We start from the raw sequence: 20,106 nt of genomic DNA, 5'->3' as shown, positions 1-20,106 counted from the left end.
CAGTAGCCGAGGCCTGCTGTCTAAATCTACAGTGCGTGGTTGCAGGATATGCTCTCACACCCCATGGGAATGCCATTAGTGTGGAACTGAAGGAACACAGCAGGTGAAACAAATAAGGGCCAGATTTTTTTCCCCCTTTCTCCCTCTTGTCACCTCGCTTTTTTCCTTTTCTCGCTCCCCTTGTTCTTTTCCTCTTTCCTCTTTCAGTCTGCTCTCTCTCCTTCATTCTTTCTGTGCAGTTGTGGATGATAGTAGTCATCAGGAGTGGTGTGAAATGAGCTCCGAGCCAGAGCATGTGTGGTGATTTATGGTACCGAGCTGACCGCTCTCCCAGGCTTAACCCCTCGCTGTACACAAGTCAACCCCCCCGCGGATGCCCGTACCTTCCCTCAAGACACACAGGAGGGTATCTGCAAGGGTACACGTTCAAAGGAGGCAACGGAAACAGCGGGTCTCATATTGGCTGTTTGTTTTTCCTCTAAATAGAGGCGCTAATTTGGGGCCGCCTCGGCTGAAGGACACACTGGGGGACGTCTGAGCGCGCCATTTCTAAATAAAAAGGATAAGGATTGAATTTAATTAGAGAACCAAGCATGAGTGGATTGAAATTATTATTGGGCAAAGAATGTTTTGTTTGTAAGTGATGCTAACAGTGATCATGTAGCCTTTTCTTTAGTTTAATCTGATAATGCTCCAGACTTTGACGAAAATGTTATTTCAGGTTAGTTAAGACTATAAAGTTGCTTTTGGTAACAGTTGGGAAATTCTGTGAGCTAACATGAGCTTTTGTTAGACATCGCAGTGAATGCAACAATGAACAATGTCTGATTCATGAAGAATTGCATCTTATGCATCAATTTGTTTGAGTCAGTAAAAAAAGATTAATTTTTAGTTTTATTCGCAGCTGGCTTATAGTGAACTGTTCTTACTAAACAGAGTAATATTTATATATAGTCAAAAAGATTCAGTTTCAGATGCATTCACGACTGACTCTCTTAGGGCACCGTGATTCATGCATATATATACATATACACATACATATATACACACACACACACACGTATATGTGTGTGTGTGTATATATGCATATGTATGTTGATTAAAATTGCAAATGAGATTTCATCAGGCGTCGTAGTGAACGCAGCAACAAACACCGAGTGAGCCATAATATCCGATTCTCGTGATTCATGTTCTCAGAAAACAGAGCTATATTTATATGGATTTGTTTTGTTTTATAAAGGGATATTCCTAGTAAGAGAGACAGACTTGGATGTTTCCAAATGTGAACTCTAATACACTGAATTGCATCAGAAGAAAAGAATCTCCATGTCTAGATACATCAGGCAAGCGGTATTGTAAAATTTGTAGCAGCTTTACATGATTAGTGATGTATCAGAATTGACACTCTTGCCACATTGAGATGGCCGCATCATTCCGCCACTGTGACACGCAGTAAATCAACTCTGGATGCTACTGGGATTCTTCCTGAAGACTTCCCACCGTAGACTTATGGAGCCCAGGAAGTAACCTTCAGCAACACATTCCTCAGGAAGCGCTCGGTGGAGACACAGTCACACACGCACACTCAGCGGAACTTATCCGTATGCTTGCCATCTCTCAAATGTTTTAATTCAGCATGATAAAACATCCGTTATTTATAAGGTGATTGAGCGTAAAGTATTTTGGAGCACAAGTCCATCTATCATGAGTAGACAGCAAGCTGTGAAACACATTACTGTACGCTCGGGCCTGCTCTTCACTGCCCGGCTTCTCTCCGCTCTGTGGTCAGCCGGAATAATGTGGCTTCTGTTCAAAGTATGCAGCATAAAAAATACATTTTATTTGCAGGATAACAGGTGCAGGCTAGGCAGGGAATGTGCACTAATGAAGTCATGGTTTGTGAATGCATCATGTTTGGACTGGGGTCCTCTTGTTGTTTCCCCAATAAATTCTAAATGATTGGTTTTGTACCAATTAATAAGAAATATTTCATCAAGGAGTAGATTAAAGCTGTTAAGTGTTTTGCGAAAGTTGTTATAATACAGTATTTAATCAAATGTAAGGTACAAAGTGTACGTATTTGACAAGTTTTGTGAATGCAACAAAAATTCTGAACATTGTTTATAATTAATATTATAAATTAGATTTTTAATATCATTATTTATTACTATAACCTGAAACTATTTATCAGTTTAAAAGTTTAAAAGAATTTAAAAAAAAATTATGCTCACCAATGCTACATTTATTTGATCAAAATACAGTACAATGTTATGAAAACAGTTTTTTGTTTCATTATTTGAAAATGTGACTTATTCTTATGATGGAAAAGCTAAATTCTTGGCAGCCATTACTCCAGTCTTCAGTGTCACATGATCATTCAGAAATCATTCTAATATGCTGATTTGATGCTCAGTAAAAATTTATTATCATCAACGACAGAAACAAAAATGGTTTTGTCTAGATGTCATAAAAAAATTAGCTTCATATACAGCACAATTATTTGTCCCTCCCTTCTTCCCTCTGTTTGTCTTTTTTCTGTCCTCATAGTAGAGTTCATTCTCACACTAGCAGCATTTCACCTCTGTCAAAACTAACAGCGTTTGAATCTGCTCAGAATGACTGCAGGGTGATTTGAACAAAGCCCTCTAGGTCAAAGGTCACCCTCAGCCCTGCTGTTTGTTTGTTTGCTTTTGTCACTCAAAATCTCCTCTGCACTTTTTTTTTTTTAATATCGGCCTCAAGGTGCAGCAAACAAAGCCCTGGCCGCCCCTTGAGTGCAGGAGAGAGTGATGAGGTGGAGGAGAGAGCAGAAAAGGCTGGGATTAGGGGTGAGGGCTAGCTAAACAGGCCATTTGTTTATCTTTGTGCAGTGAAGGTAATGCTGTGCTGTCACTTTCTCATTCCTCACATAAAAAACACACTCCTCCTCATGCTTTGGGCTCCTGGTCAGAAGTAGTTTAATGTAAGACCACTTCTCCAGACCCCCTTCTCATTAGCTTACCTAATGTTAAGAGCTTCGATCTTGAAGACCATGGCTCTTGATGCATTGCAACAATTAATTATATTTATAATGGCCCACCCTCACTCCTTCTCTTTTCCTATGCTTTTTTTTACTTTTACAAAAATGTAGAAGTGAGTTTTTTTTTTTTTTTTTTTTTTAAAGCCTCTTATGCTCACCAAGGCTGCATTTATTTGATCAAAAATACAGTGAAATGGTAGTATTGTGAAATAATTATTACAATTTAGCAGCCCTTACTTCAGTTTTCAGTGGCAAATGATTTTTAAGAAATAATACACTGAGAAGAAAATTTGCAGGAAAATGGTTAAGGTACTGTTAATTTTGTGCCAATTCATTATCTGTTAATTGTATGAACATGTCCTTCAACCCTAAAATACAAAATGCATAATTCATAATATGAGGAAAACACTTGTGAAAAAAAATATTTATGTAAATTCCTTTATATTAACAGTATATTGGTCCACTGTTCTTACAGACTTTACTTAGAGTGTACTAAGTGCTGATTTGGTGCTTGAGAAACATTTATTATTTTTATCAATATAGAAAACACTTTTTGCTGATAATATTTTTGTGGAAACAACTTGACAATACTTTTGAGATACATTTTTCACTATTCTTTTAAAAGAACAGCAATTACTTCCAGTAAAAATCTTAAAATCTGTAACGTTATAAATGTCTTTACTGCCACTTTTGATGATCTTTGTTGACTTTTAATTACTTAATCCATAAAAAAAAAATAATAATAATTTACTGACCCCAAAATTTTGAATGGTAGTATGCAGCTGTTAAGAGAAAGCTTCTGGGGGAGATTACTAAGTTTATATATTTTAAAGCTGTGTTCCTTTTTCTTGGCCAAATGGCAAAATCAGATGTACCTCAACATCCTGTGCAATATAAACGTCATCCCTTCATGCTAAAATACAGCTTTGATATCGCACAGTGAGGGTAAAAAAAAATCTTCAATGAGTTACTTTGGAAGCTCTCTGAAAAGTTTTAATTTCTCTGGGGCTTTCAAATTGCCTGTTTAGGTTGTGGCGAGCATTGTTCGACGCATTTATAAAACACCACTGTGGGTTGTACTGAATGACCATATGGAGTTCCATAACATTGTTACAACCTAATTGCCCTCTTCGACAAGTGCCAATTTTCTTCAAGAGGCAGGAGAGAAAAGAGCAGGCGCGTTGACATGCGTCAAACTCCTCCCCGCAGATGGATCAGGCTGTGTTTGGGGCCTGAGATGAGAAGTCTCCCTGGGTTTGCTTAGCCGTGCTGGCCTTGTTAGTTCGTCCCATCTCCCGCAGCATTAGAGCAGGTTGCTGGAAAGACCCGGCTCTAATTCCACTAGCAGATCAATAACCATCAGTGTTTGGTTTTGGGCTGCTGGCTTGGCCACGGGATGCTCCACCCCCCACCACCCCTGCTCACCCCCATTCGCAACCCTTGTGGGCTGAGGGTCGTTTTGCTCGGAGGTAATTTTCACCGTGAGCTTGTGAACTGTCTCAATTGAGTCTCAATTGGCGCTTGTCTGCATGGAGTGAGTGGGTCAGGAAGGTTTGATGCACATTCATTTATTCTTTTATTCAAAGACTGTAGAAATGTTACACAAATTTCCAAACAGATTTTTTATATGCTCTTGTATTCTCAGTAGCAGTTGAAAGAGTTTGATCAATCAAGCATAGCTGTTTTCAGCCTGACAGAAGACACTTGGCCCGTATGATTGGCTAAAATATGTGACATAGCAGTCTGACAAATTGAGTTATTCATTCTTTTGTGATTAAATTAGGCAAACACAAAGGCCCAGCAGGTCTAGTACTGAGAGTCAGCCACTGTTTGTATTACTGCTGCTGTAGCCTGATCATTTGCTGCTCTGAATAGCAGTGTCCTACACACACACACACACACACACACACACACACACACACACACACACACACACACACACACACACACACACACACACACACACACACACACATTAGTCTATAAAGACAGTTGGAAAATTGCCTCCTCTTGTTTGTGTGATGTTATGTGGCTCTTATGGAATTCTGATCTGTCAGTGGTGCTTTAGTTACATTTACTACAGGGGGGGAAATCTCAAACAGTTTAGGAAACTGGATACTGGATCATTTTGTTTTCTTTTTTATTTCTTTGAGAGCAGAAGAATATTTATAGGCTCTAAATTATCACCTACTAATGCTATATATTATATATATTGGGTGGTATGTCCAAAATGTTGATGTTATTACATTATGAGCCATTTTATATCATTGTATAAATGTCAAAATACAGTTATTATTATTTTTTGGAAATTCATAAAATGGCTTATATTTGAAATAATCTGGTGGTAATACCTATTTTAAATAATTTACTAAATTTAATGATGATTTGAACACTTTATTTGGAGCTTTATGGATTAATAATAATAATAATAACTTAAAAAATGTAATTTAATAAATAAAAAAATATTATTGTATATTTTCAATGCATTGAAAGAAATTGCACTGGATTGAAGCATCTGCTAAATGCCTAAATGTAAATAATAGATGAATAAGTTTGGCATCACATCAAATAACATCTTGTAGGAAACACTGACTGAACAAGAGTCAACTTGAAACTAAATGATAAATCATTTTACTTGTCTCATAGTTATTATTTATTTATAGTATAAAGGGTTTTAACATCAAAGGGCATAGCAAAGCCAAAGAAGCTACAGATCTCTTCTTCTGTATTGTGATGTACATACGAAGGTGGAAGATTCTCAAAAACACAAAACGTAGGATGGGACTATCGCACTTAAGTTTAAGTCTGCTAAATGATTGGAGAAGTCTTGCATACGTCACCAGAAAGAAGTCTATCATTGGTATCTGGATTCATTATTTTCATTTCATGCCAACTTTAAAACAATTAAACCTAAATGATGAAATGCATGTTTTGAGCCTGAATTCAAACCCATTTACAGCTGACATTAAAAGACTTCCTCAGGATGCATTTAAGTCAGTTAAAGACCGCTTTTATGTGCTTTCTCAATGCTATTCTCAACGTTGCTCTGTTGTTACAAACATTTATAGCTCAGACCCTCAACCGCTTAAACTGTGCTCTGTTTTAAGCCCTTTCTGCATCACTGCCAATTGATGTGCATGTGTAATGTGTGGCGGCGGCATCTTCTCCTCTAGGTGCTCCCAGGGGCCCAAGGGTCCAGGGCTATTTGCAGAGGTACCAGTCACACTCGGCTGCACAGGCCGGCTGTTTAACCAGACTCGGTCCACTCATCAGAGTTTAGAACTACAGCCAGCACAACAGAACGGGCAGTTGCACAATTCCCAATGTGATGGGGAAAAACTTGACATTTTCCAAAACTTGAAATCCAATGAAAATGTGTTTTTTGTGCATAATGAAGCAAAAAATATCATGAACATGAGAGATATAGTCTCTGTTTTTGGTAACAGTTCCTCTGTTAGTTATGTACAGGCACAATTGAATCTTAAGGGAGATTGTTAGGAGCCGTGCCGTTGCTCAATTCTCTGAGCTTGTTCTCCAAGGACACGCACATACTTGGAGACTCAAAACCCTTAGCCGGAGCATACATGGATGGGTGACCGACTTTAATCCCTTTTTTATTTTGGCCAATGTCACACAGAGGTCACCCTGGTTACTGTGTGATTGTCTCACCATCATGGTCCACCACCTCAATTTCTTTATTTCCCTGCATGGACCTGGAGATTGCGCTGAAGTACAGAGTCATATTTAGCCTTTATTTAAGAAGATTGCTGCACGTGGGGGGAGGCAGAATGACAGGCCGCCGATGGCCGGCCGGATCAATACAGCACAATTGAGTTCTCCAATCTGAGAGACTAGGTGGCACTTACGGGGTGATCGCCTCTGATGAAGACTTTATTAGCCTCTATTGACAGATTCATTTGAGATCCCTCTCCCTTCATCGCCCCCACTTCACTCCAGACTCCCTCTTCCACTGTAAAGTAATATAGTCTAAGCCCACCTTTAAAAGTTTCTGGGGTTGATGAAACGCGTTAACGGTGGAGTTGTTTTGTCCTGTGTTTTCGAAGCTTCGCGAACGTTTCTTTGACTTGATTTCAAAGTAACTTTTGTTATTCTTCTGCCGTCCATGATTTCTTTCGCTGTTTGTGAACTCGGGTTAAGTGCTAAGCACTTGAGACCCTTGTTATCAGATACCGCAGCACCGTCAAAGAGTTTTCAGTGTAGGAACGGAGCACTACTGAGCCTTTCCCCCATGAGAATACAAAGAAAACATCAAGTTCCCCAAAGAAAGTGTGCGAGGGAAGATTTGCTTTTGGAAGCGAGTCTTGAAGCAACCTGGCCACGGATAAGACAAAGTGTGGAAATTTTCAAATGATTTAATATTTTATCTCCAAACAAGCTGCAGGCGTATTAGATATCACAAGCTAATACTCTGTGGTCATATGTGCGCTCTGTAAAATTGGCTGAGGCTCGACTCTGGCTTTGAAGTCACGAGTTGTTTTTTTGCGTCAAAGTAGCTGTTCGGGGGAACCCTAATCCGCCCAGTATTGCTATGGCAAGCTGCGCCTCAGCTCGACACTCGCAGCAGGTTTTCGTGACTCCACTAATTTTTCCATTGTTGTTTTACCTGGTTTGTATTTGGTAACCCTCGCCCCCTCTCGCCGGCGTTCTCAGAGGGGCTGTTCCCTGCACCCGGGTGGATTGGCCCGAGGTGCTTTCCCATCCACAAATAAAGAGCTCGGCGAAGATAATGAAGTATGTTGCATCCTCGGCTGCAGCTGTGTTTTGTTGGCTCTGTTAGATTAAGGCTTTATGTGTGGTGGACTCGGCTTATTTCTTATAAAAGCTCATCAATAAACTCAGCGCTCCAGGCCTAAATTTGTATCGTGCAACTGGACGATTATTTCTTGACCTCTGCTGTTCTCATCAGAAATTACTGTATGGGACACACTGTGCAGAATGAATCTGATTTTTCGTCATTAATGCATTAAAACATAATACTTTTAGTAAGAGTAGGGCTGCACAACCATAGAATTTTGTAGTATGTGTATTGGATTCAAAATTAATGGTTTATTAGTATTACTGTAAAAAAGATTGTAAGTTGAGTTTGTGTTTTATTAAATGTTGATGGTTAATTCTCACTTGTAGCCAATAATTCATTGCACAAAACAGATTGTGGTCGGCACAAAAAAAAGTTGATCCTTGTTTCATGTCGACCTGTATTTAACCCTGCAAAGCCTGACATTAGAAATAATACTCCAAAAAGAAATCTACATTTATTTTAAATATGCAGCAGGTTTTTGAAACTTCAGACAAAATCTAATTTGTGTATGTGTTTTTTTTTTTTTTTTTTTTTTTTTTTTTTTTAAATAATGCTTTTATGGCTAGAATTATATGAAAAAAAAAAAAAACCTTTGTTCAGAGGCCCGATCTGAGCAGAACTTTGTAATTTGCTACAGTTGCTGATATTTATGTGGTCAAAAATAGATGGATTATAAAATTTCTGATAATATAAATCCATGACATCCTTAAAACAGTGTAGCAGACTACTTAAAATGCATGTAAATATCAGTTGTTACTCTTTATCTCCCATTAATATGTCTTAGTAAGATTATATTTAAATGCTTAGTTTATGATCAGAGATCTGTAGTTTTTATTGTGGAGGGCAAAACATATAACTCAATGCAATACAATACTGTGTTTATTGAGAGATGTGCAAGTAAACACTTCCCACGAGTCTGATGGATCACATTTGCTAAACACAAATTTAATTAGATTTTTCTTTAGTATGAAGTATGAATAATAAGTAAACATAAATTGGTTCAGAATCTTGAAATATGAAAACATTGTGAAGTTTGCTTTCTAGTAAAAATTACGAAAGATTTCACAACAAAAAGACAGCCTTAAGTGGCACATTTTTACAATTGTATTACAACAGTATGAAGTATCAGTCAGGTGATATGAGGCATGTAGAAGATTGTATACAAAAGGTTTGCATCTTGATCATTTAGAAGCCTCAGAAATTTGTGTGTCAAATATAATACTGTAGGCTTTATAGCATTACTAAAAATACATGCATCAATAACGGCAAAGACCAGAAAAGTACTACTCTTACTCTGTTTCTAAAAAGCGGTATCGTTGCATTCTTAATGATGAGAGAGAGGCTTTAATTTTCCCAGCAGCTGTTGCTTCAGCGGGCTCGCAGCAGAGTCCTCCCACCCCGGCCAGTTCAGTCATTTTCATTAATGCTAAATCCTACATCCTACACAGCTGCTTTAAACAAGAGCTTTTGGAAACAGAGTTGTAATAAGATACCCAGCTCTACCAAGGTGAATAAGAAACAGCCCTCGCTTTACCCGCTCCCTGGCTCTACCTTTCTTGCATCTGCACATGTATGCACACAGGTTTGTCGTGACACACCTCTCCTAAATCATTGTTCATTTATACTGTATGTCACAAAATTATTCTTAGCAACTGAATAATTTGTCCTACTAGCTGAAAATAGTAACTGACTCGTATGTCATTCATGTGTTTATGTCAGTAGGCTGAATTGCCCTCCTCTGACCTAGAGATTTCTCTTTTGTCATTCCAGATCTGTCCGATGTGGAACCCAACGTGTTTCTTAGACCCTTTCTGGAGGTGGTCCGCTCAGAGGACACAACTGGACCAATCACAGGCCTCGCTCTCACATCGGTCAACAAGTTTTTGTCATATGGCCTGATAGGTGAGTTTTTATTATGCCTAAGAAACAGTGCCTGCTGTTTATTCTTCCAGAATAACAGATATCAAATCTTAAGCGTGATTATGAACACATTCAAAATATAATATACACTACTGTGCAAAAGTCTGGGGTCAGAAAGATATTTTTTTTAATTTAGTAAGGATGCATAGAATTGAGGAAAAATGACAGTAAATGCATTTGTAATGTTACAAAAGATTTATATTTAAAAAAACTGCTGATCTTGGTTTCCACAAGAATATTAAGCAACACAACCATTTTCAACATTAATAACAAATGTTTCAGTTTTTAAAATTTGTAATAATATTTTGTAGTATTGCTGTTTCTCTATTTTTGATCAAATAAATAAAGCCTTGGTGAGCGTAAGAGACTTCTTTCAAAAACATTTGAAAATTTTTACAGACCACACACTTACGGTGGTGTATACTGTATAAATATTAATGCATATTAGCTTAAATATTGATAACTTTAATAGTTCACCTAGTTTCATCTGTGAAGCACTAAAGAAACCTTTAGCAGCTACTTCATACATTGAAAATGAATGATGACCAGGAGCTGTCAGGCTCCAAAAATGACAAAAATCTTATCTATGTATTCACATGCATCGTAACCAATGATGATGTTCCAAATTTTAATGAGAAAGTTCAGAAAAAACAAAAAAAACAAAAAACATATTTGGTTTGGAACATGAGGATTTTTGGTAGAATGCATTTTTGAATCCCTTTAATGGTCTTTAATTTTTGTTAAACTTTAACACTTATTATAAAAACAAGCTCATTGGTCGATGTTAAGAACACATTTTTACATTACCGAGTGCACTTCTCAGTGGTGAAGTCCGGATGTAACTTGACCAGAGTCACTGTTCCTGATGGGTGGACTGTATTTTCTCACTGACGCAGGAGAGCTTGTTTTGCAGCAGTTGTGATCGGCACAGACTGTCCTCTTCCTTGTTAGGGAAATATGACCAAATGCTGCCAAAGTGTGAAAGCAGCACCCTGTTCAAGATACAAGGCATCTCTAATTTAAAAAAAATAAAAATACTATGACGGCAGTTGTCAAGCAGCTGTATGCTTTGCACAACTAATAGATGGTTTTACAAATGTTAAAGGTGCTCAAAGCTTGGTTTCAGAATCAACGGATTTATGAGAAGTAGATATTTTGTCCATTAGATTTTTCTACATTGCACATTTAATAAAGATCTAATGTAAACAATTTAAAATTTAAAGTTTTAACAAGAGTTTCAGGGTTTAGAAAAATGTTAAACAAAACCAAAGTTATGATTTAAAACACAAAAAGACTTAAAGGGTTAGTTCACCCAAAAATGAAAATTGTCATTAATTACTCGCTTCATGTTGTTCCAAACCTGTAAGACCTTCGTTCATCTTCAGAACACAAATTAAGATATTTTAGATGAAATCTTAGAACTTTCTGGCCTTGCATAGACAGCAACGCAGTGTACCACGTTCAGTGCCCAGAAAGGTGGTAAAATAGAATTTAAATTTTTGGTTAAACTATCACTTTCAAGATTCTACACTGTTTTTTTGGTCATCAATCGAATGAGTAAATTTGTGACAGAGAAGAAAAATTACATTGTGCCATGGAAAAAAGTAAAAAGATAAATAAAAATAAGTAAATAATAAATTATTAAAGTTATAACTGAAACTGAATAAAGTTACACCTCAAGTTAATCATACGGATTTCTATTTGAATGCAGTTGACACAGTCACACAGATGAAATAAATGAATCCCGGACACTGTGAGAGCTGCTGTCACCCCAGATGCACCATTGTTCATAATCCACCATGATGCCAGTATCTCGTCAGGAAGCTCAGGAAGGGTTGCTACGGCAACCTGCACTCCAAACCTGGTCTCTATTTAGGTCTAGGATGAGGCATAGTAGTCACAAATGCATACGATTCCTACAGTACAAATGAAGTCATGCTCTCAAACAGTATTAGCAGAAGCACACCTGCTGTAAATATAGCGTTTTTTTTTAAAGCAATTAAGTGTGCTTATTTATTTATTTATTTATTTATTTTTAATGTTATTGGCTTAATTTTCTGTCAGGTTAGGAAAATGCTATATGAATTGAAAGAACACTTTTGCATATAATAGGTCTGTCTGTTTTTTTTGAGTAACATACAGAATGTAGTCTTTTTTTTCCTAGCGGAGCTTCAGTACTCTTTCTCGCACACATTTATTTTTCTTCTCTCTCTCACACACGCGCAGAGCTGTGCTAATCCCAGGTGAGCACTCCTGACGAGCGTGACATATTAATGCACTCGTACGAGTGTGTGATTAAATGACCTTTAGGTATGTGAGAGGCTGTGTGCTGACTGATGGGTTATGCTCATTCAGACTGCACTAATCTGCCATGAAGAGTGACATTATCATTACTTCCAATTAGCATTCCATAGACATACAGTACAGCCACACGCTATAGGCCTTACATTAACAGCTCTGATTGATTCACAACTTGCTCTGATACAGGGCTCTTAACTTTGGATGTTGGTTATAGACTAAATGATCACTGACTCTTCAGATCTTTCAGGACTGTTATTGTATGGTTTGTGTGGATGAGATGCTGAAAACTAACTTTATATTCCTGGGAACTATTATTGGGAGTCATTATTGACAAATGTATTCATCTGTTTATATTTATTTATAACAGTAATGATCATGAATATGATGTGTGGACTCTCTCTCTCTCTCTCTCTCTCTCTCTCTCTCTCTCTCTCTCTCTCTCTCTCTCTCTCTCTCTGTCTATATATAAAATACATTATATTTTTATACTTTTATTTATTTGTTTATTTACAGTTTTAAAATATTTTATTTTTAATTTTATTATATACTTTACATCAACTGTAGAGGACATTGGGACTCATGGGAAAATTATTATTATTATTATTATTATTATTTTCCTGAACACTGAAATCACATCTAAATATACATGAACCAAAGTATGCACATATGTGCTCGACTATATGTAATGCATTATGGATTTTTTTTTAATAAAAAAAAAAATAGTTTGTATAATATTCTGCTTCTAATTTATTTATATGTGGGAAATAATGTGTTCTCTCAATTTAATATATTATTATAGATGATTATTGGTTTTGTATTAATTAATACAACATTGTAATAATGTGTTTTGGAGATACGTTGTTATAAAACAAAAACTGTAATAATAAGAGTAGTAACTTCGAATATCTCATATTAAATTGGAATTTATTTTGTTTTTATACTATTTACCTGTAGTGTCTCCTCAACTTCATTCAAAATTCAGTAATTGTTTGCTCAGATGTGTATTTTCAAGACAAAATGCGAAAATCAGGTTTTCATGTCCAAACCCTTAAACCTTTGGGACCGGGATGTCTTCTGTAAGATGCATGCATAGTCTTGACAAAACCCGTATGTCCTCTACAATGGACAGAAGTGAGCTGCTCGTCCTGTGAGGTTACTGGAGTGTCTTTGGAGAGGGACTGTTCAACTCACTGCCATGACAGTACAGAGACAGAATACTGCCATCTATTGGCCAGACACATGAATACAGTGATCTTTGGTACATTTTGAGGATTCATGGACATTCACCAGTCGTACATTAACACACTGAAGTTGTGAGCAGCTCTTTTTGATGTATTTTGCAGTTTTTGGTTGCCAAACGATCAAACCGAGCAATTCTTTTGAAGCAGGAGTATTTTATATTTTCTCACCAAGAGTCACAACATCTGATTTTTATCTGTCAGATGCACCAGGCCTGTCCTGCTGTTGGTGTACAGTGAGACCTGAGCTATTCCAGCACACTGGGGGGTCTGACTTTCACTAAACACACACACACACACACACACACACACACACACACACACACACACACACACACACACACCCTGTGAATTTGTTTGGCGAGGGCTAATTCCCCTCAATCTCAGGCCTGATGTCGGTGGGCTCGGGGGGACGGACGTATTGACAGATATCCAGATCCCACTTTTCCCACTCTCCCTTTCCCACTCTACTTTTTCCCAGGCCGGTACTCAGACCAAAGGCTCACTTACACAGCCACTTATCCCTCTAAAAACTACAACAGCCACACACACACACGCACCAATGTATGTGGAGTAAATGGGAGTAAAGTTTAATAAAGCGTTTTTCAGATCCTACCTGTTTTTGAGTTCAAAAGTTGGGACCGGATTTTACAAAAGTTACATAATTTGTGACACGATACACCAGATTTCAAGCAGATCAAAAATGGACATAAGCTATTTTCTGCCAGAGTAGTGCCCATGCACACATGGTTTAGGGGCTAACGCAGGCTTGCTTTTCTGTGATGAGCAGTTCTTTCACTTAAGGGACACCCTGGTGTCTGAATGTACTTTTACTTAACCTTTCAGTACACAACAGCTGTTTGAACCTCTTTGATACTCTCATACACATGCACAAAGACCCACCAGCCCCACCCAGACTTCAGTTATTTCAACAATGACTCTCCCGCTTGGCTGTGTAGACCGTGCCAAGTGAGGATTAGTATTTTAGATGACTTCTGATGTTGTGCTGAATAGACCATGGCTCTTGTTTCCGTGGAGATGGGCTGTTTGGAAGGGGGTCCCGTGTTTATTGTGAGCCTGCCTCTTCATTGCCGTTCAGTTCACTCATAGATTTTCACTCGAAATTTAGTTGCTCAGTCACTGTGCCACGTCAGCAAGTTATTTAACTCTGTAAACAGTCATTTGTAAAAAGAAAAAATACTGATGTTTAAAACCCATTTAAATTTGTCATCATGGTGACAAAGAGGCAAAACCTATGGACTGCAGCTTTAAATATTTTCTGAATATAATATTTTGTTCCAAATCTAATTATATGCGGAAAGAAATATGTTTTCAGTTTAATATATTATAAATGATTACCAGTTTTATATTAATTAATACAATATTGTATTAATGTGTTTTGGAGAAACCTTGTAATACAACAACTTGGAATTGTATTATTTAGTTTTTATAGTATTTACCTGTAGTGTCTCCTCCGATATAAACGTATTTTCTTTTCTTTACACTTCTGATCATTTTTAAGCATCTTTACTATAAATATATAACATAAATATAGAACTATAAAAAAAACATACTGACTCCAATCTTTTGAATTAGTGTATCTTGTATAATATATTATCTATAGTAACTATATAGATTATATTAAATTTAAAAGCACATTATCTAATAGTTTTTGTCTTCATTTATTTAATCCAGTTGTTTCTCTGTGTTTGATAGTGTCAGAACAGGCAGGTTCTCGTAGTAAAACTCGAAAGTGTTGGCAACAATAACAGGGGGCGGGGCTTAGCAGAGGGTCAACACCACACAAGCTCCTCCTCCATATCTGACAACATTTTGCATAATGGTGGTAGAAATGAACCTGGCTTCAGCCAGTATATTGCCCTCCTATTTAATCACTGGGCAATTATTAAATTGTTGGGCGATGTGAAGCCCTTCTCCAGACCTTAATAACTATCTGATTTCACTCTCAGAGTTCAGAGTAAAGGCTGTCCTGGTTCAGTCTCTCTCTCTTTCTGTGTGCTATTTGCCTGCTAATAAGTGGAATGCACTCTTGTGTCAAGGCTTTACCTGCAGTCACAGCCCCAGCCTCCTCCCCAGGCAGCCTGTGCTTATTAGTTAATGAAATGCTCTTTAAAGGCGATGGGAAAGAAAAAGCAGCCTGGCTCCAGCCTGCTATCTGGCTCTACTTGGGTTTCAAAACATTGTTGCCTAGACAGCCAATTTACCAGGCCGTCCACAAAAGCGTACACATCTGGTGATTAGATGTCAGATGGCTGTTCGGCGCTCTTCACCTGCAGCGTGGTCCGTTGATAGCGATGTGGGGGTTGAACCGGTGACCAGGTTAATTGTGTAAGATTAATCATGTAACCATGGTCATGTCATTATGACCCACGTACAACTTATCTGGCTGAGAATCAGGAACATTAATGAGAGAGTGAGGGGGAATATATTAGGATATTTTTAGTTTGTTTTAAATTTCACGTCTCTGTCCTCCACAGATGCCAATCATGAAGGGGCAGCGGAGGGCATCGAGAACATGGCCGACGCAGTCACACATGCCAGATTTGTGGGCACCGACCCTGCCAGTGATGAGGTGGTGCTGATGAAAATCCTCCAGGTAATGCAATAGAAAACAATCACACTAGATCTCTTACATATTGTGTGGTAGTGCCAACTTTTCTTTTTTTTTTGTTTTGTAATAATTATTTTTTTTTAAATGATCGTGAATATTTTCAATAATAGTATTCATTATACAGTAAATATATAAAAATAATTGAATAAACAAAAGATATCTTAATAGATATTTTTTTAATAATTGTTATTTATTGTTGTTAAATATTGTTAGTTTGCAACATATTGAAACGCAAAAATCTGGGGAATCAGATGATTAATCTGATAAACCAGTACTACATACAAGTCTGAAATGCATCCAGATAAGTGGCTTGAGTACAAGATGTTATTATTATTATTTTTTATCATTATTATATTATTAATTATATTATTATTTCCAGGTTTTAAGGACTTTGCTGCTGACTCCTGTTGGAGCCCATCTGACCAATGAATCTGTTTGTGAGATCATGCAGTCCTGTTTCCGTATATGCTTTGAAATGAGATTAAGTGGTAAGTGGAATTAAGTGGAAACTATAAAAAGTGTCTTTTTTGATTTTCTTTGTGCTTTTCACTTTTCTGTTGTCATCTCAGCTGGGAGAGCATGGCTCTTGCAATGCCAAGGTCATGAGATTGATCCCCAGAGGAAAATGTATGCTTAAAGTGCATGTAAATAGCTTTGTATAACATCTAAATGTTGTTCATCCTGAATCTTGAGCTGCTCAATATGTGAATCTGCCTCCTGTGCTCTCAGGACTGTAATAAACCCCTGCTCTAATCCTGACCAAACAGAATCTGGACTCTGAGCCCCTGAGGTGCTGCTCTTGTCCTTTGGACTAACATTTCCTTTTCTTTCTCTCTGTTTTTTTTCCCCCCTCTGGTTTTGCTCTTTTTTTCATCACAGAGCTGCTGAGAAAGTCAGCTGAGCACACGCTGGTGGACATGGTGCAGCTGCTCTTCTCCAGGTAACTAGAGAGAGAATGGAAGAGGGGATGTAGAGATGGGGATTAGGAACACAGTCGTGTTCTTGCTGTTCACATAATCAAACCAAACCTGAGACCAAACACAACAGGAACTGGGTCTGTCTCCGTAACAGGCTCTGGTTTCACTCTCAGGCCTCTCTCAATTAGCTCCGGAGGTTTCCGACTTCCCCTCACACGCAGATAGGGACAGGTGAAAGCATCAGTCTCTGACAATGCAAAGCATGGCTAATTACCAGGCCCACACAGAATCTGCTTCTGCAGTGCCCTCTCTCTGGACCACAGGGTATGGGGGGAAACATAGAATTTGCTTCAAATAGTCCCTTTCAAAAGTTTTTTTAAACGTTTTTGGAAGTCTCTTATGCTCACTTAGGATGCATTTATTTGATCAAAAATACCAAAAATCTGCAATATTATATTACTACAAAATAGGGCTGTGCGATTAATCGAAATCGTCATAAAATCACGATTTGAGCGTGCGCGATTTCTAAATCGCTTTATAGCACGATTTTCCGCGGCTCCGACCTCCCACAATATGCTATCCAATCCAATCAGAATGCAGCGCGCCTATATGGAGCGCAAGAACAGAACAGACTGGGAATATGCCTACGTAACTCTAGGTTCACACACTGTCTGTGATGCGTATTTTTTCCGAGCCCATGTTAACGGATCAGAGCGTTCACACTGCACTGCACGCCAAAGATGCGAAAGATGTGAATAGAAAATGTTAGAAATAGAAAGGTGCGAAAATAATTTATCTAGCACATGAGCATAGAGAGAGTTGTGAGTGCACAGGACACAGTTTGAGCGAGAGGAGACACGTTTTAAGTGCACTCACTCTCTCTGGGCGAGAGGAGCGTGTATCTGAGCAAGCGCGTCTGGTTTTGTGACAGAGCAAAGGAAATCTGCGTGCGAGCGGAGAGATTCGTGCTCGTGCATTAATTTAATGTGCTTTCGCTAACGCAATAACGCGCTCTCGCTGCTGCTTCTGCACCTCATACACATACCGTATACACACTGCTGACCTGTACGTGTGAACCTGTATAATGTATAACAAATATATTTCAACACCTGAGGCACCAATACAATGAGCTCTATGACCAATGCATGGCAAAAAAGGAAAAAATATCCCTGGACACAGGATTTAATTTTTTATTTTTTTGTCATATGTCTAGACATTTTGTAACACCTTTACTTAGTGATTATTTTGACTTATGTCTGTTCAAGAGACGTTACAACTTTTTGATAAAGCTCTAATTGGTTTTCTTTTGGAAATATGTTTAAAATTCATACTGAATGCATTTATGACTGTAAAGCATGTCTGTATGTGTCAAAATCGTGATTAAAACTGAAATCGCAAAATTGTTCAAAGATATCGCGATAGGTTTTTTTTGTCCATATCGGACAGCCCTACTATAAAATGCAATTTATTCCTGGGATGCAAAGCTGAAATTTTAGCATCATTACTCCAGTCTTCAGTGCCACACGATCCTTCTGAAATTATTCTAATATGCTGATTTATTGCATTAAGAAACGTTTCTTATTATTATTAATGTTGAAAACAGTTGCGCGGCTTTGAATAATTGTTCGTAAGGATGCTTCAACAGAATAGCATTTATTGAAATAGGATTTTTTTTAAACAGTGTAAACGTCTTTACTGTCACTTACAGTCAATTTAATAAATAAACATTTTAATACTAATTTTACACTTATTATAATCAATTTATTCATTTAAAACATTACTTAAAAATAAATTAATTTAAATAAACCTTAAATGTTCCCCAAATGATGAATTGAATTGTATTTATTTAATTGAATTAATTAATTATCAGTATGTCCAACTGAAAAAGCTCCAAATAGGAGTGAAGTAAACAAATTCTGCCAAATTTCCCAAATGTTCCCTTAAAATCAATGTGGAAAATGTTGAAAAAAGTTAACTTTTAGAACCTTAAATTATTCTTGATATCATTTGTCTACGTATGTTAGAATATGAAGAATATTAAATTCCAATGTGATATTCAAATGTTGCATTTTCCTGTAAAATTTGTAACATGTTCTTGTCATAATTGTCTAGATACAAGTATTAAATGCAGATATAGTTCACTGACATCATTATGGACTTGAAATGGCCCATATATCATAATCATGAAGGATCTAGAAATATGTAGTTTTAAATTTTAGCTCTTACTAGTTCATATCTAACATGCAGCTCTATGATTGTGGTGTAGTTGTGAGCAGAAGCCCTTAGTCTTCTCGTACAGGTCATAGTGTACTGCTGCTCTAATGCAATAACATGATTATGGGGTGGCATTTATCAGAGGTGCGTATCCACTCGCATTAGACTTCCAGTCACACCCCGCACAGACGAGAGGATGAGACCGCGGAGCACATCTCACTCTACCCATCTGCATATAGATTAGGGATACGCACACACACATATGTGTGCGCAACAAAGACATAATGACAACATTTGGTCTCTTATGAAATGCTTAATCAAAAAAAAAAAAAAAAAGATCATATTTTTTGCATTAAAAAGAAGCGTCTGAATAATATAAGTGTGTTTTGACCTGCTTTTCAAACCATGTAAACATCCTCTGTTTGTTTTTATAATTTTGCACACTGTAAACGTCCTTCAGATGAGTAGCACTCATCAATGATTTTTAATTATAGCTGATAACGCCTTTTAATTTCAGAAATGCACACACACACACAAACTCACAACCTGAGTTTGCCGCTCCCATTGTGCATGTTCTTATTGCCCAGACCCTCTTGTCCACGTCGCCTTCACAATGAGAGTGTGAAAGGCCTTAATAATGAGTGTGTGTATTTCTGTGTGCCTAAGGGTAATAAGCAGTGAGTGTAGTGTGTGTGTGTGTGGTCGAGAGAGCCAGAGTAATGAACAGCGGATCTTATTGAGTGCTCAGAAGGAGGCTTAAGCAGCCTGCTGAAAGCATTAGGGATGTTAATCTGTTGGACTCACAGATCATCCTATAATCAAGCCGGCAAGACAACACTCCATTAACGCGGAGCAGAGTTAACATCAGGAGCCGTCTCTCCCAGCCTGCCTGTGCGAGCGCTGACATCTCACTCGAGGAAAAGCCGCAGTGTCCACACAACACGCACACATGCAGACAATGCGTTCGAGGCTGAGAACATCATCCATCTAATTCAGCTAATGAACCAGCGCAGGGGGTCAGAAGTCACGCCCTGGGAACAGAGATG

At 37.7% G+C, this 20,106-nt stretch overlaps 1 protein-coding gene across 1 annotated transcript in view; it reads left to right on the top strand.

The window, feature by feature from the left end:
• LOC109101265 (Golgi-specific brefeldin A-resistance guanine nucleotide exchange factor 1-like) overlaps positions 1 to 20,106 on the top strand; it is a 72,465-nt gene that overhangs the window by 26,548 nt on the left and 25,811 nt on the right. The window contains exons 3-6 of the mRNA XM_042736429.1: positions 9,609 to 9,740; positions 15,796 to 15,914; positions 16,309 to 16,417; positions 16,809 to 16,869. Of these exons, the coding sequence (XP_042592363.1) occupies positions 15,834 to 15,914; positions 16,309 to 16,417; positions 16,809 to 16,869 (251 nt within the window). The 5' untranslated portion in view covers positions 9,609 to 9,740; positions 15,796 to 15,833. The remainder of the gene's footprint in view (positions 1 to 9,608; positions 9,741 to 15,795; positions 15,915 to 16,308; positions 16,418 to 16,808; positions 16,870 to 20,106) is intronic.

Source organism: Cyprinus carpio, chromosome B13 (assembly GCF_018340385.1).
Source record: "Cyprinus carpio isolate SPL01 chromosome B13, ASM1834038v1, whole genome shotgun sequence".
In the NCBI taxonomy this organism is placed as follows: domain Eukaryota; kingdom Metazoa; phylum Chordata; class Actinopteri; order Cypriniformes; family Cyprinidae; genus Cyprinus; species Cyprinus carpio.
This window is presented reverse-complemented; position numbering and strand designations above follow the sequence as displayed.